Raw genomic sequence first — 14822 nt, forward strand, 5'->3', positions numbered from 1 at the left:
TTTTATCTTAAAAATAATAGCCATATGAATAAAAAAATCTCATAATTTTCCTTCCCAATATAAATAATCAACACACAAATAAATTAGCTTATCTAGAATAATAGCATTATGAAAATAATCATTACTCAAAAAAATAATAAAAATGATAGCAATTAAATTTTAACTTAATAAACTAAAATAGTAAGATAAAAACACATACATACAAATTGTGAAGATTTAACTCAGTATGATCTTGTTTTAGAGTTTCCTGTTATAGTTAAATGATTCAAAAATTACATGCAGTAGACAATACATGTAATAAGTGAAGATAAGATTATTAGTCTTGTATCGTCTAGTATATATCATGTACAATTTGGTTAAATCGTCTGATGGGGTATCATCTAGTGGCTACTAAGCTTCTGTGTTAGAAGCATTGTTCATGCACTGTCTTCTGTCTTCAGATTTGAGTTTATGTCTCATGTTTGATCGTTATAACATAATCCATGTATATATAGGACCTTGTACACTTTGTATTAGGTTAACTATGAGTTGTAACATTTTAGTTATCTCAAGTGAGAAGTTTGCCATGAGAGAGAAACTTACATATTGTAATCTCTGATTTATTAAACTTTCTCAGTCAATAATATTTCATTCAAATCATGTTATGTATGCTTGTTCTTTATCGTTTCCGGCGTTTGCACTGCTGTTTTCTGTGTTTGTGTGGTAGTTGATTTTGAGTGAATTTGTGAGCTATTCCACAACATATTGGGGGCTGGTCTACGTATGGTACAGTAGAGAAGACCGAAGGGTCAAACCAAAAGAACAAATTTTCTTTTCGAAAAGACCCCTCATTCTTTAAACACAGGAATTGTGACAAAAACTGGTGAAACTCTTTCAATACTAAAGTAGGCAATTATTTGTGACACTCAAATTTAAACTGAACTTCTCTAGTTTCAATGTCGTAATCTTATAATTGCAATCAAAATTAAATAATTATTGAGTTGCAAAGCTAAGTTCAACGATGTCACCAGTTACTCTACAAATATATTCTTTAGCTTTCATTAATCACCACTCAGCTGAATCAATTCTCTAGCTACTTGGGCCAGCTTCATCATGATTCTTACAGCAAAACCCACTATCGTGAGGGCATTTGTCAGAGTGATGTTCATCTTCATCGCTGTCATCTTCATCAAAGGGCCTCTCTTTATGGAAGATACAGCATTTCTTGGAACTCTTCTTCTGCATAAACTCATTGTCTACGGTGCCCTCTTTCCAACTGACCTTTTTCTTCTTGCGATTCAGGGGAAGGAAAAGTACTTCTTCAGGTTGCTGTTGTTGGTTCTGAGATGAAGAGGTTGATGGCTCTGAGCTTTGAATTGTTATGGTGGTTGTGGCAGTGATAGAAGAGGAAGACATCGCTACTGGTCTGGTGGTGTTCGTGCGTCTGTCCGTGACTGTTCTCTGACAGATCAAGAAATTGGAGAGACAAAATACTAATTTTTGTGGTTTATTCTCCTTCAATCTGCATTCAACTTAGAATATGAAATAATGTCAATGCTTAATAATCAAATTTAATTTGACAAACTTCTATGTTTCTCAAGTTTTTTTTGCATTATTTTAGCGTAATGTACCAGTCGCTGCCCCATGTCACAAAGTGCTACAACAGGATATAAAAAGGGTCAGTGTCCCTGTCGATATCCCCAATAAAGTGGGGAATGAAAAAGTAAAACACAATCAAAAGAGAAACCCAATTCAATCTAAAAATGAATATTCCGTTTCCCTTCCCCTCTGATGTGCCGCAAATAGCTTGTTTGCACATTCTAATATTAAGAAAACAATTGACAGTATGATTATCTATTGATAATTTTGGTGGTTTGATCCAGGCCTCACTTCTTAATTTTGTTAGAGCAAAATTTTACATCTACTACCTGATTTTGCTCTTCAGAAGAAGAATACCAACACTGAAAAGTGGCATAATCTATTCCTAATGTTGAAAACAATCAGCATTAAATATGATTAGAAGCAATTCCCCCACCTGTACAAAAGCACCAAAACCTTATACACCTTAGGCAATATTTAAGGATTGCATGTTCCTATAAGGATCGGATACCCATATTCCACCACCATACAATCCTGTTATATGAAACCTTCCAAAACCAAAACAAACCTAGTACAACAAGTAAATGAATTCCAACAACTTTGGCCAAATCCAAAAAACATTTTATAGTATGTTCATCCCAAAAGGTTTCTAGATCCCGACAAATCCAATGTCAAATAATCACTAAAGCTCAACCCAAAAACATAATGTGACCATCTTTCGAAACTCCAAAAACAAAACTTTCGAAATTCCAACAACCCTTGAATTGGTTATTGCTAAGCAAGGTAGAAAGGCATAGCAGACATAACTAGTCTCCACATTGGGTCAAGAACACACCATGTTTTCACATCTTCTAACCTTTCATTTCATTTTTTAACTGGACTTTTGACAAACTTGACAAAATGCGTAGTATAAATTCTAAAGCTTTTAATATTACGAATTTACAATATTAAGAACTGTTAGACTTGTATATGTCCATTGCAAAAATGGATTTAGTTTTAAAATGAGTGGATAATGGTGCAGTTTAGAATTTTGGTATATATAAATAAAACCTAAAGAGGTTATCATATTAAACAAGACCTATAAAGTATAAGAAAACTTGTGGAAGGATAAATACAACTAAAATTTAGTTTCAGCAGCCTGAAAAAACAAAAAACAACTGAATTTTAGTGTATGGTAATAATTGTGTGTTCTCCTTATAAACTAAAAAACAGTTAATAAGTTTCAATATTTATAAGGGGAAAATAAACAAAATTTAGGAGGAAGGAATGGCCTTGAACCTTGACTAATTAGGTAATTAACAAGATCCCGCAAAAACCTCTTCAGCAAAGCACGGACCTCATGTCGTGACAATTGAAATAACAATTCTCAGGATCAGAAAGAGTAAAGGACAACCCAATGATGTGTGAAATTAGTTTATTCATGGCTAATATATTTGTCAAAATCTGACTAGTCACCTTTATTATAATTATCATTTCAATTACTCCTTTTTTCATCCAGAAGACAAGAGAACTAAATTAGACCAACATGTCAATCTTTACATATAACTTGCAACAATCATAATATCATAACTCAATGTCTCCAATACTCAACCAATACAATCCAAAGAGAAGAAAAAAAATCCAAACTAAACAAGTTTATACATACACATTAGACAGTCAAGACATGTGAGGTACCAAGCACCTGATCAGCCAGTCAATTCAACAGTTGGATAATAACAAGCCAATTTTAACAGTTGGACATATGTACAAGTTAATCTGTTAAGTTCACTTTTAACCATTTAATTTTGAGATGCCAACTTATCTACCACATTCAACAAACAAAAGGGTCATCCAAACAGTGCAGCAACACAACAGTACAGTAAAATAGATGTCAACTCATCTGCATGTCACGTGAATCAATGATCTTGCAATGATATAATGCAGTTCAGAGGTAACACCTAGTTAACTACATAGGCATATGAAAAAGGGACTTAGGCACTTGTAATACACACCAATCACATGAATTAGTCACCACAGCAACCAAATAAGTGGAAATCACTCTAACACAAGGAGAACACATTCCATATACATTTACAACATCCACAATCTGACATTTAAAGGTTTAAAACACAAAAACACCACAAAACACCATAACCGAGAACAATAACAAGTGCACCAAGGCAACAAACAACCATTCTTATATACTGCAAATACAGACATAACTATTTGAACGTCAAACGAAATAATCGAGCACCAAGATAACACCCATATATTGGAAATAAACCCATATCGTGTTGCATAACAGAATACACATTATAAGCATGAATTTAGACTAGGTGAGTTTTCTAATACCTGGTTCGATATATTCTCACAATTAAACCCGAAAACCCTAATCTCGTACTGCTCGCGCACCGAACTCACGTCCTCCGCGCTCTCTCTTTCTCCTTCGTCCTCCTCGCTTTGTTCCTAATTAGACTTTCTCCCAAGTTTGCCCAAAAACTCCAGAATCCCGAAGAATCTCCTTCTCTTTCTCAAAAAATCGCGCCCCCTATGCCTACCACGTTTTGGTTTCTATAACTCGATCTCTCCTCCTCTCGAACTCGCGCCGTAGAATCTGGCCATAGGCTTTTCGTTTTGTTAGAAAAAGAAATAAAAGAAATAGAAAACAGAGGGAAGAAGAAAAGATTATCACATAGCTTTTGTTAGGATTCAATAACAGCATACCACATAGAGGACCAACTTTCCGGTTCAGATCACATCTTGACCCACCACAACATGCTCTTCTTAAATTATCCAGATCATACAAACGAAAATAAATTTATTTTATTAATCAAAATATTTCAATTACTAATTAGACTAAAATTAAAATGTTCGAGAGTTTTACAAGTTGTGAGTTCATGAAAGAAAAAAAATAAAATATATATATATATATATATATATATAAATGAATTAAAAGAAGAGAGATACATAAAAGAATTGAAAAAAAAATAGATGAGTGGTTGAATAGGAAAAAGAGAAGATGTATGAATGATTTAAAATAAATTAAAACATTGAAACATTTTATGTAAAGTAATTTATTAATCATAATAAAAAGATATTATGATAGATTTTCTTAAAAATAATAGATTTTGAACATAGTTATGATAGATAGTAAGTTAATAATCATATTAAAAATTTATTATCATATGATTTAGTAGATTTCTAATAATAAATTTTGATCAATTTTAATTTTGTTATCACGTTTTCTTTTCACAATTCTCTTATTACTAAACTGTTAATGTTGAACCTAATATTAGGTAAATTTTACTTATCATAAGTAATACAAAATATTTTTTAAGGAAAAAATATTTCTAAAGAAAGTTGAGAAAAACTAAGTACAATATAAGATTTTGTGACGCAAAAACTTTCCCCGAAACATGTGGGATAAACACACAAAAACCAATTCAACTTACAAATATACAATAATTGAACAACCATTTCTTTTCGGACTATTCCTTTCAAATCTCTCCAACAAAACCACTCCTAATCTGATAACGTGATGCTAATCCCATTTCATACGCCATTAAGACAACTTGGCCACCACGTTTTGGCGCGTAACAGTGACCCACTGAGAAATAATTTCCCATTAAAAAGCTGGTTTGTGGGTAAAAGAAGTGGATGGTTGAAAAAAAATGAATATGTACTGTTGTTTAGTAGAGTTAATGCTTTATTTAAATTTAAATTTGATGATATGGAGATTAAATAAGAGAGTAAAAACCAATAGAAAATAAGATGCTAAGAGAAAATTAATAAAAGATATAGTATATTTATGTATTATTAATATCTAAATTTAATTTCATTTATTAACTTATTATTATTTATTTTATTTATAATAAAAATACAAAAAAGAAGATACTATTAACTATATACTCTATTATATTAAAAATATAATTGATTATTAACGTCGACATAAATATTAATAAAATATTTACAATATTCTGACTGCAATAAAATAAGGACAATTCGTAATATAACGAATACAATAAAAAATATTCCTTTCTTATAATTATTATTTAGCGTTAAGATGTAATTAATTATATTTAATATATATATATATATATATATATATATATTAATAAATATTTTATTGATATTTACTACATATTATTTAAATTTATTTCACTCTTAAAACAAATTTAGATAGACAAAATTAAAATTTTGTTCAATATCCTATGATTTATGATTTTTTATTCTAGCTATTAATAATATCATTTTTTATTAATATTACATTAATTATTGTAATCATTCATCACCATTAGTTTATATAATATTTATCTTTATTAATATAATTATATGTTACTATTTTTTGTACATTATTTTTTGTACTTATTTTTTTACACTATTATTGTTGAAACCTTGTTTTCAGCGGTATAGTGTGGATGTGTACGATGATTTTTCATAAACATTACTGATGATAATTTCATGTAATGGTGATATAATGTGTAGGACGATCATTGTTTTATGTGTGGTCAATATTTGTTGGAGTGGATACCAAAATATGCGTAATATATTGTAAAAACAAAATAATTGTTTTATTTGGTCAGTTGTAGGTTTGATTGTTCTTATAAAAGTAATTATGAATTTTGTATAATGATATGAAAGCTAAGTTTGGTGTGATTGAGCAATGGCGATTTTTTTTTTTTGTATGTTTTTAGATAAGTTGAATAATAGGTTGGCAGTTGCATATTTGAGTAAGGTTTTCGGAAAGTTTAAGATAGTTTTTAACTTGAACTGAGTAACCTTAATTTACTCGGTTTCCAATCATTACCATTAGATGTTTAAAATCCTTCATAATTACTAATGCAACGTTAAAGGAATGAAATAATACTTTGTTGAAGCTAACCAATCCCTACTCGATATGTACCAGATCTCGGTCAAGATGTATCAGACTTGATCGAGATGTATTAGACTTCGACCTAGATGTTTCAAACCTTGGTCGAGATGTATTAGATTTTGGTCGAGTTGTATCAGACTCATCATTACCAAGATATATCAGGTGGCTTTTGTATAAGCTTATGTCTTGTGTTACGACCATTTTATGTGATGAACCGGGGTGCAAGATCATATGTGGTTCATGTGTTGTTGCATTATTTCTTTGATAACATGTTTTAAGCTAAAATATAATCATGGGTCAAGTTAGAATGTGGGTTGAGGGATATGAAGTGATTTTTATATTGCTTGTAGTAATGATTTGAGTTTAAGTTATGTGGTTGTTTGATAATTTGAAATGAAGTATTTGTTATTGTGAATGTGATGAATGTGTATGTGATGTGATGATGTATATGAGAAGAATGCTTCTTGGCCAAAGATGAGGGGACTTTGGGAGTTGACCCCTAAGACTCCAATTGTGGTCTTTAAAGAGTGGTGGGAATTGGCATCGTGTACTTCGCTGGTGAAGCTCTCTGAGAGAGTTGTGGACAGTGGCGTTGTGTACTTCATCAGTGAAACTCTCTAGGAGAGTGGTGCGAAGTAGCACTTTGTAGAAGCTCTTTGAAAGAGTGGTGGGAAGTGGCTCTTGTGTACTTCGTCGAGAAAGCTCTCTAGAAGAGTGGTGGAAAGTGGCACCATGTACTTCGCTGGGGAAGCTCTTTAAGAGAGTGGTGGGAAGTGTCACTTAAGATAGTTTTGGATGGTAAGTTATGTGCGAGGGTTATGTTGATGTTTGAACCTCTTGGGCTGAGTCTACACGTGGATTCATTTTTGTTGGATGATACACAATGAAGAGAGTGGGGATTGCATTAGGAATACATTTTCTTGGATTCAGATGTATTTCGGATAAATTTTGATTATTGACTATTTTTAAATGTTCTTATTATTGTAAATAAATTTTACTAAGTGGAACATTGATTTGATGAATCAAATGAACGTTTTAATTCTTTTAACTTATTGCAAAAAATAACTATGTTTAGTATATGCACGAAAATTTTCTAAATTTTTAGTAGCGTTTCGAGTGAGTGTTACATATTGGTATCAAAGCTTAGTTTTGAAAAAAAATTCGATTCATAAGGAGTTAACTTGTTATGCTTTTGTTGTGCATCCTTTGTTTATTGTATGAAAATTGGTGAATGTCTTATTCGATTCTAGAGTCACACATTCTTTTGTGTCATTAGATTGTGCAAAGGATCTTAGGTTACTCACTAGTGCAGTAAAGGAAAACGACAGCGGTTATTTTCGCCTATCCGTAGCGGTTCTACAACCGAGGTATATACAGGCGAGGTAAAAAGTCTACCACTTTTTGCCTCGGGTTTGAACCGATGCATAAAGGTATATGCTTTTGCCTCGGTTACTGGTGAACCAAGTCAGTACAAGGGTCTTATGCCTCGATTTTGAGTTGAACCGAGGTAGTAGAAAGGGTTTTTTTTATATTTTACGAAACAATACATTCTTGTGTAGCGGGATATTAGTTTGTATTAATAGATGCGGTCCCATTACACACATATAAAGCTGTGACTAGGTATCAATCCATACTTCTTCAATGGCCACAAGTCTGGAAATCTAGAAAGCAAACATTCAGCTGTGAGTAGGTATCAATCCATATTAATAGATGCGGTTCCATTTTGCACATTCAGCTGCAAGATCAATAGGTGAGCCTCTTACTGTGATTCTTTTTCCTTTGATCAATACAACAGCAGTTTCATTATCCAGATTGGAGTAGTCCATGAAGTGCATAACTTTGCCATCAAAAATCAAAAAATAAGAAATACCAGCAACGTCTTGAAAATAAAAAAAGGTACCTTTTTAGCTTTTGTAAGAATCAAAGGTGCCAGCATTGCGGAGGTTGTCATCCCCAAAAATCAATTTCTTCCCCACCATCGACGCCAACAACAAATGAGCATTAGCCACCAGCTCCTCTGTAATAATCAGCCATTCCACCCTCCCTTCTAGCAAACCTATTAAGCAGCGACTCTCGCGTGCATCGCCATCCCTTGTGCCATCCCGGATGTGTAACCAAAAAGACTAGCGCCGGAAACCACCAATCCCGCGGCTGTGCTGGCTGTGTGGGTGCCGTGACCGTCATCGTCGCGAGGGGATCTAGACTCGAGGACGGTTGGGGTCGTTGTTGCCCGTCGGAGGTCTCATCGATGGAGTGGGACTCGAGGACGAGGCCGCACTCGGAGTAGAGGATGTCGCCGGTGGAGTGGTCTAGGACGAGGCCGCACTCGGAGCAGACGATGTCGCCGGTGGAGTGGTCGGGGACGAGGCCGCACTCAGAGCAAACGATGTCGCCAGTGGACTGGTCAGGGACGAGGCCGCACTCAGAGCAGAGGATATCGCTGGTGGAGTGGTCGGGGACGAGGCCGTACTCGGAGTAGACGATGCCGCCGGTGGAGTGGTCGGGGACGAGGGTGGACGACGCGAGAAAGAAGGCACTCAGTCGCACTCGGTTTTCGTTGGTTGAACATTTGGGGGAAAATTTCATCCTTCGCATATAAGAAAGGCTTTTATGCCTCGGTCCTTCTTGCCCCCGAGGCAGTAAAGGCTTGTATGCCTCGGTCCTTCCTACCAACCGAGGTAGTATCTCTGCCACCACTATCGTACCAGATCAAAGGTTTAATTAATCTAATACCTATGGAGTTTATGTCTCGGTTCACCCTGCTAACCGAGGCAGTATTGCCTTTACACATCGGTTTCTTGACAACTGGGGCATATAGTATTCTAAATATTACGAAACTGCCATCGTGTTTTGATACGCTTCGGTTTTGCTAGAACCGAAGCATAATATGCGAGTTAAAAATACGATTTTTCACTAGTGACTGGTGAGTGATCTGCATTATGAACTGGTGGTTTCTACATCAACATTGGGTCAGGTCTTAATGAGTTCAGTTTGTGTTGAATGCCCGATCGTAGTTGTAGGATGCAAGTTCAGAGTGAATTTGATATGTGTGCCTCTTTAAGATGTAGAGGTCATTCTTATGATAGATTGGTTGACTGCCAATTACTTTCTAATCTTTTGTGAGCAACAAAAGATTGTTTTTCCAAATATTAATGGTGTAGAATTGGGCTCAGCTTAAAAACTTTTCATGGAAGTAACAGATGAAGCATCTTATGTTATGATCATGACTCAAGAGAAAAAGAAGAGTTTTGAAGAACAAATCAAAGGCATATAAATGGTCAAAGAGTATGTTGATGTCCTTCTAGATGAAGTATATATAGGTTACCATAGAGTAGATAAGTGATTTTTTTCTGTCGATTTAATTCTAGGAACAGGTCCAGTATCTCTTGTTCCGTATCGAATGACATTTATAGAGTTAGTTGAACTAAAGAAGAAAATCAAAGACTTATTGGAGAAACAATTTATTAGGCCAACTCTTTCACCATGGGGAGCTCCATTATTATTGGTCAAGAAGAAAGATGAAAGTTCTAAACTATGTGTGGATTATCAGTAATAAATAAATTGACGATTAAGAATAAGTATTTGTTATCAAGAATTAATGATTTGATGGACCAATTGAGAAGAGCTTCTAGAAAACTTGAAATATATTCCATCTTGGATATACAAAGGCTTTAACCACTTACACCATGACATCATATAGAATACTTAATTTTTTCAATGTTTTTAATTTAAATGGATATCAACCAATTCAAAAGCAAGCAAAATAAATTAAAAAAAACAATAAAAAATAATAAACAAAACAAGTAAAATAAATTTGTGTGGAATAAAAAATAAAATTAGTAACAAGTTTAAAATTTCGTGAGAATAAATAAAGAAAATATTTAATTAGATTTAGAAACCTAATGGTATCTTTAATTGGATTTTCAAATTCAATACAATCCTTAACTTGATTTTAAAATTCGATGAATTTTTAAACTAAATTTTAAAGTTCGATATATTCTTAAATTTTGTGTTATTTAATCAAATTTTAAGCTTTTAACAATTTAGTTCACCAAATTTCAAATTTTGATATTTTTTTTAAACTGATGTCAAAATCCGATGTTATTCTTGATGAAATTTCGAAATTTGATTATTATTGAAATTTTTTCCTACGATATTCAAAATTTGGTAAATATTTTTACAAATATAAGTTTTGAAATTCAATATACATACAAAATATTATAAAAATACATATTTATTTAATACGGACGATTTTGGTAAAAAAAAAGTTCAAAAGCCAATTGTATAAGTGAAGAAAAAATGAAATGAATACCTACTTCCGTAATTCATACTAATGAAGATAAACAAAAGTGAAGGAAGAAACATACAAAAACAGTATCCTAAAAAAACTAAATTGAAGAGAAAAAACATCATTAGAGTTAACTTGCACTACCATATTAGTAAATATAATACCTTTCGCAATAAATTTATTTAATAAATAATAATAACGGTTTATCTAATTAATTTAATATTATATATATATATATATATATATATATATTCTCAAGGATATATTAGACATGACATTAAATTTATTGGGGTGAAGAAACAAAAATAGAGATGCAAGGAGAAAAATGAGAGATGCAAGAAGAAAACCCCTAATCACGATCCTATCCCTTTCTTCATACAATATAATATCCATGTTACATTCATGTGGTGTCTCTTAAGTGGGTTTGACTCATCATCATCAACACAACATCGCAGCGACCCTCTGGTCAAACCACTCATGGAGCCCTGCATCTTCATCATACTCTCTCTCTGTTTCTGCGTCCTAATAAGACGCTTCTTCTTCTCCCGTCGCATCAAACCCACCACCCCTCCTGGCCCTTCACACATACCAATCATCTCAACCATCCTATGGCTCACAAAATCCTTTCAAATCGAACCAATTCTCCGAACCCTCCACGCCAAATACGGTCCCATTCTCACCCTCCACATTGCTACTACTCCCGTCGTCTTCGTACGCGACCGCTTTCTCGCCCACCAAGCCCTCGTCCAAAATGGTTCTCTTTTCTCCGATCGCCCCAAGGCCCTCGCCGTCGCCAAAATCATAACCACCCACCAACACAACATTAGCTCCGCCTCCTATGGCGCCACCTGGCGCACCCTCCGCCGCAACCTCACCTCCCAGATGCTCCACCACTCCCGCGTCAAGTCCTTCTCCGGGATCCGCACCTGGGTCCTCCACACCCTCCTCACGCACCTCAAATCCCAATCCCAATCCAACAATTCTGTCAGAGTCATCGACCACTTCCAATACTCCATGTTCTGCTTGCTCGTCTTTATGTGCTTTGGGGAACGACTCGACGATGGCAAAGTCAGAGACATCGAGCGCGTGCAGCGCCAGATGCTTCTGCGCTTTAGAAGCTTCGACATCCTCAATTTCTGGCCCAGAGTCACGCGCGTTTTGCTCTGCAAACACTGGGAAGAGTTGCTGAGGCTTCGGAAGGAGCAAGAGGATGTTCTGGTTCCGCTTATAAGATCCAGGAAGCAAAAGCAAAGCAAGGAGGAAGGTGTTGTTTCGTATGTTGATACTTTGTTGGATTTGCAGTTGCCTGAGGAGAAACGCAAGCTCAACGAAGAGGAACTTGTGACGCTGTGTAATGAGTTTTTAAACGCGGGCACGGATACGACTTCCACTGCGTTGCAGTGGATCATGGCAAATTTGGTGAAGTACCCGCACGTGCAAGAGAGGGTGGTGGATGAGATAAGGGAGGTATTGGGTGAGAGAGAAGAGAGGGAAGTGAAAGAGGAGGAGTTGCAGAAACTGCCTTATCTGAAAGCTGTGGTTTTGGAGGGTTTGAGGCGTCACCCACCGGGGCACTTTGTGCTGCCGCATTCAGTGACTGAGGACGTGGTTTTGAATGATTACTTGGTGCCTAAGAATACGACAGTGAACTTCATGGTGGCAGAGATGGGGTGGGATCCAAAGGTATGGGAGGATCCAATGGCGTTTAAGCCAGAGAGGTTTATGAATGATGAGTTTGATATTACTGGGAGTAAAGAGATCAAGATGATGCCATTTGGTGCAGGCAGGAGGATTTGCCCTGGCTATAATCTGGCGTTGCTTCATTTGGAATACTTTGTGGCCAATTTGGTTTCGAATTTTGAGTGGAAGGTTCCAGAGGGTGGGGATGTGGATTTGTCTGAGAAACAAGAGTTTACTGTGGTAATGAAAAATGCATTGAAAGTTCATCTTTCTCCAAGAATCTAGACTCTGCAATGTACACATCTCACTATATTGTATAAACAAGTTGGAAAATAATTTGATGATGTATAATTGATAAGATTGATGGTTTTAATGCGAGCATGGTTTATTGCTTTGATGTGCCTTCAGATTTCTTTAATGAGAATACATAGACATATTCAAAAGGCTAGTGAAAGAAATTATAAAACAAAAAGAATATATTCTTTCTCTTTTACTATTTCAAATATTTTGAAAGTCAGTTTTATAAAGATTCTAATCTACTAAAGGAAGTCATGTGTTATGTGGTTTTAGGTTTTGTTTTTTGGATTCATCCTCTAAGTCTTTGTAGTTGTTTTTCAATTATTATCCTATTTTAGTGTTATTTGATTAAAATTCAAAACATAAGAGCGTCTAGATGCACAAACGATTTTGTCTTTAACAAGAACATCGTATAAGATAATATTCACTTGGACAAATTTGAAGTATTTAAAAAACACTAGAAGGGGTTCAACAATGTTAATGAAAAAACTTTTTCACGCTGATATAGTACTTTCGTCGAGTACAAAATTTTTCAAGTAGTTATTAAACGTTCGATCTTGCAAATGATTTTAAATAATGAATTCTTTTCACGTGTTATTCAGGATATTCACTGCAGTGTTTGTAAAAACTTCCTTTTTAATGAACAATCATTTAGTATGGGAAGCTTTTGCATTCAAAACTAAAAGGCAACTATAGGTTTTATAAGAGAAGTGTTGAGACAAAAGTAAACAATAAATGCACAAATATTTTTATATTGATTCACTCCAACTAAGCTACGTTCAATCTTCTCTATCCTTAAAGGGTTCCACTATAATCTTCAACAAAATTACAACTGAGCATTCTCACCACTCCTGGTATCCCTAGGCACTCTTAGTATCCTCCGATGTGCTACCTAGTTGGGTTTCACCCACTCCTGGTTGTGCAATATTCTTCACCACTCCTGGTATCCCTAATCAACGAATAACTCCTATTATCCTAGACTGGTTAAGGTTCACCATTTCTAGTACTAGAAAATCCTGATATCCTCTGATACGTTGCACAGATTTTCTTAACTCGCTTCAGTTTCATCACAAATGTTTTAATTCTCTTGAGAATTACAATTAACCAATTACTTACAAGTCGTTTATATAATTATTCTCATAGAGAGGATATGTGTTCAATACAATACAATCTATAGATTCCTTGGGTCTCTTTCTCTCTCTTTCTCTTTTCTCTCTTCTCTCTTCTTACAATAGTAAGCAAATGTTACAGTGAAGCTTAAGAGTATTGCTTAACTTTTCTTTTCCTCTTCTTAGATATTCTCTTTGAGCTTAGCTTTTTTGTGCTTTTATTCTAAACGCTTTTCATAGGATTGATATTTTCGTTATAAGCTATCCTTTTGATTATTCCTTTGAATGATAATCTATTTAAAGGCTTTTTCAAAAGATATCCATTAGACCGAGCTTTTAGCCTTGAATCTTGTGTCTTCTCCATCTTGCGTGTGAAGCAACCATTGATTAAAGTCAACTTGTCAAAGCATGCTTGCTTTTTTAGTACTTTGCTCGAAGTAGGTTGTACTATCTTTTAGACACATCTTCTTATGAAGAGATTCCATGAATATATTTGTCTGTAACGTCTACTTCTGATATATTTCAAATAAAACATGTGGATGTGTGTAGTAAGTTATCCACATAGAATAGAGAATATTGTGCATGCAGTAGATATGTCTTTTCTCTTATAACTTTTGTTGTTTTTTAACGTTCCACATTTAATGACATTTAATGCTTGTTCAGAACAATAAAGTATTTTTTTACATTTTCTACCATTGAGAAAGCGTTTATCATTTAAGCTGTTATTTAAGATGCCAAATGTTGAGTAAGAAATTCATCGTTGGACAACGTAAAGGTTTTAGCTCATGGTATCGTCTGGTTTGTTGTAAACGCTTTTTGGGATATTGGCTTTTTAGAACTAAAGTGTTTAACAAGTATTGTTTCTTTCATGTGTTCAAATGTTTGCTTGAGGCTTCTAAAGATTTTACTCCGAGACATTATCTCGACACCTTTTCACTTTTTGAGAGTTCAACTGATTACCATTGGTTCCAATATAGCTTACGCGTTTAACATAACTCATATAGACGCTTTGACCTTT

At 34.5% G+C, this 14822-nt stretch overlaps 2 protein-coding genes and 1 non-coding gene across 3 annotated transcripts; 1 reads left to right on the plus strand and 2 right to left on the minus strand.

The window, feature by feature from the left end:
• Positions 1–1068: 1068 nt before the first annotated feature.
• LOC108331497 (protein phosphatase 1 regulatory subunit INH3) lies at positions 1069–1395 on the minus strand. Its single transcript, XM_017566207.2, has one exon. The coding sequence runs from the start codon at positions 1393–1395 to the stop codon at positions 1069–1071; it is 327 nt and encodes a 108-aa protein (XP_017421696.2).
• On the minus strand, positions 1395–4275 carry LOC108323744 (uncharacterized). The gene is made up of 3 exons (XR_008246352.1): positions 3910–4275; positions 1611–1636; positions 1395–1511 (listed from the first exon to the last, which is right to left on the minus strand). It is a non-coding gene; the product is annotated as an uncharacterized LOC108323744 (transcript).
• A 6711-nt stretch (positions 4276–10986) lies between these two features.
• LOC108331623 (cytochrome P450 89A2) lies at positions 10987–12816 on the plus strand. Its single transcript, XM_017566437.2, has one exon. The coding sequence runs from the start codon at positions 11121–11123 to the stop codon at positions 12681–12683; it is 1563 nt and encodes a 520-aa protein (XP_017421926.1). The 5' UTR covers positions 10987–11120; the 3' UTR covers positions 12684–12816.
• Positions 12817–14822: the final 2006 nt, after the last annotated feature.

The sequence above is a fragment of the Vigna angularis genome, chromosome 1 (assembly GCF_016808095.1).
Source record: "Vigna angularis cultivar LongXiaoDou No.4 chromosome 1, ASM1680809v1, whole genome shotgun sequence".
Taxonomy (NCBI): Eukaryota; Viridiplantae; Streptophyta; class Magnoliopsida; order Fabales; family Fabaceae; genus Vigna; species Vigna angularis.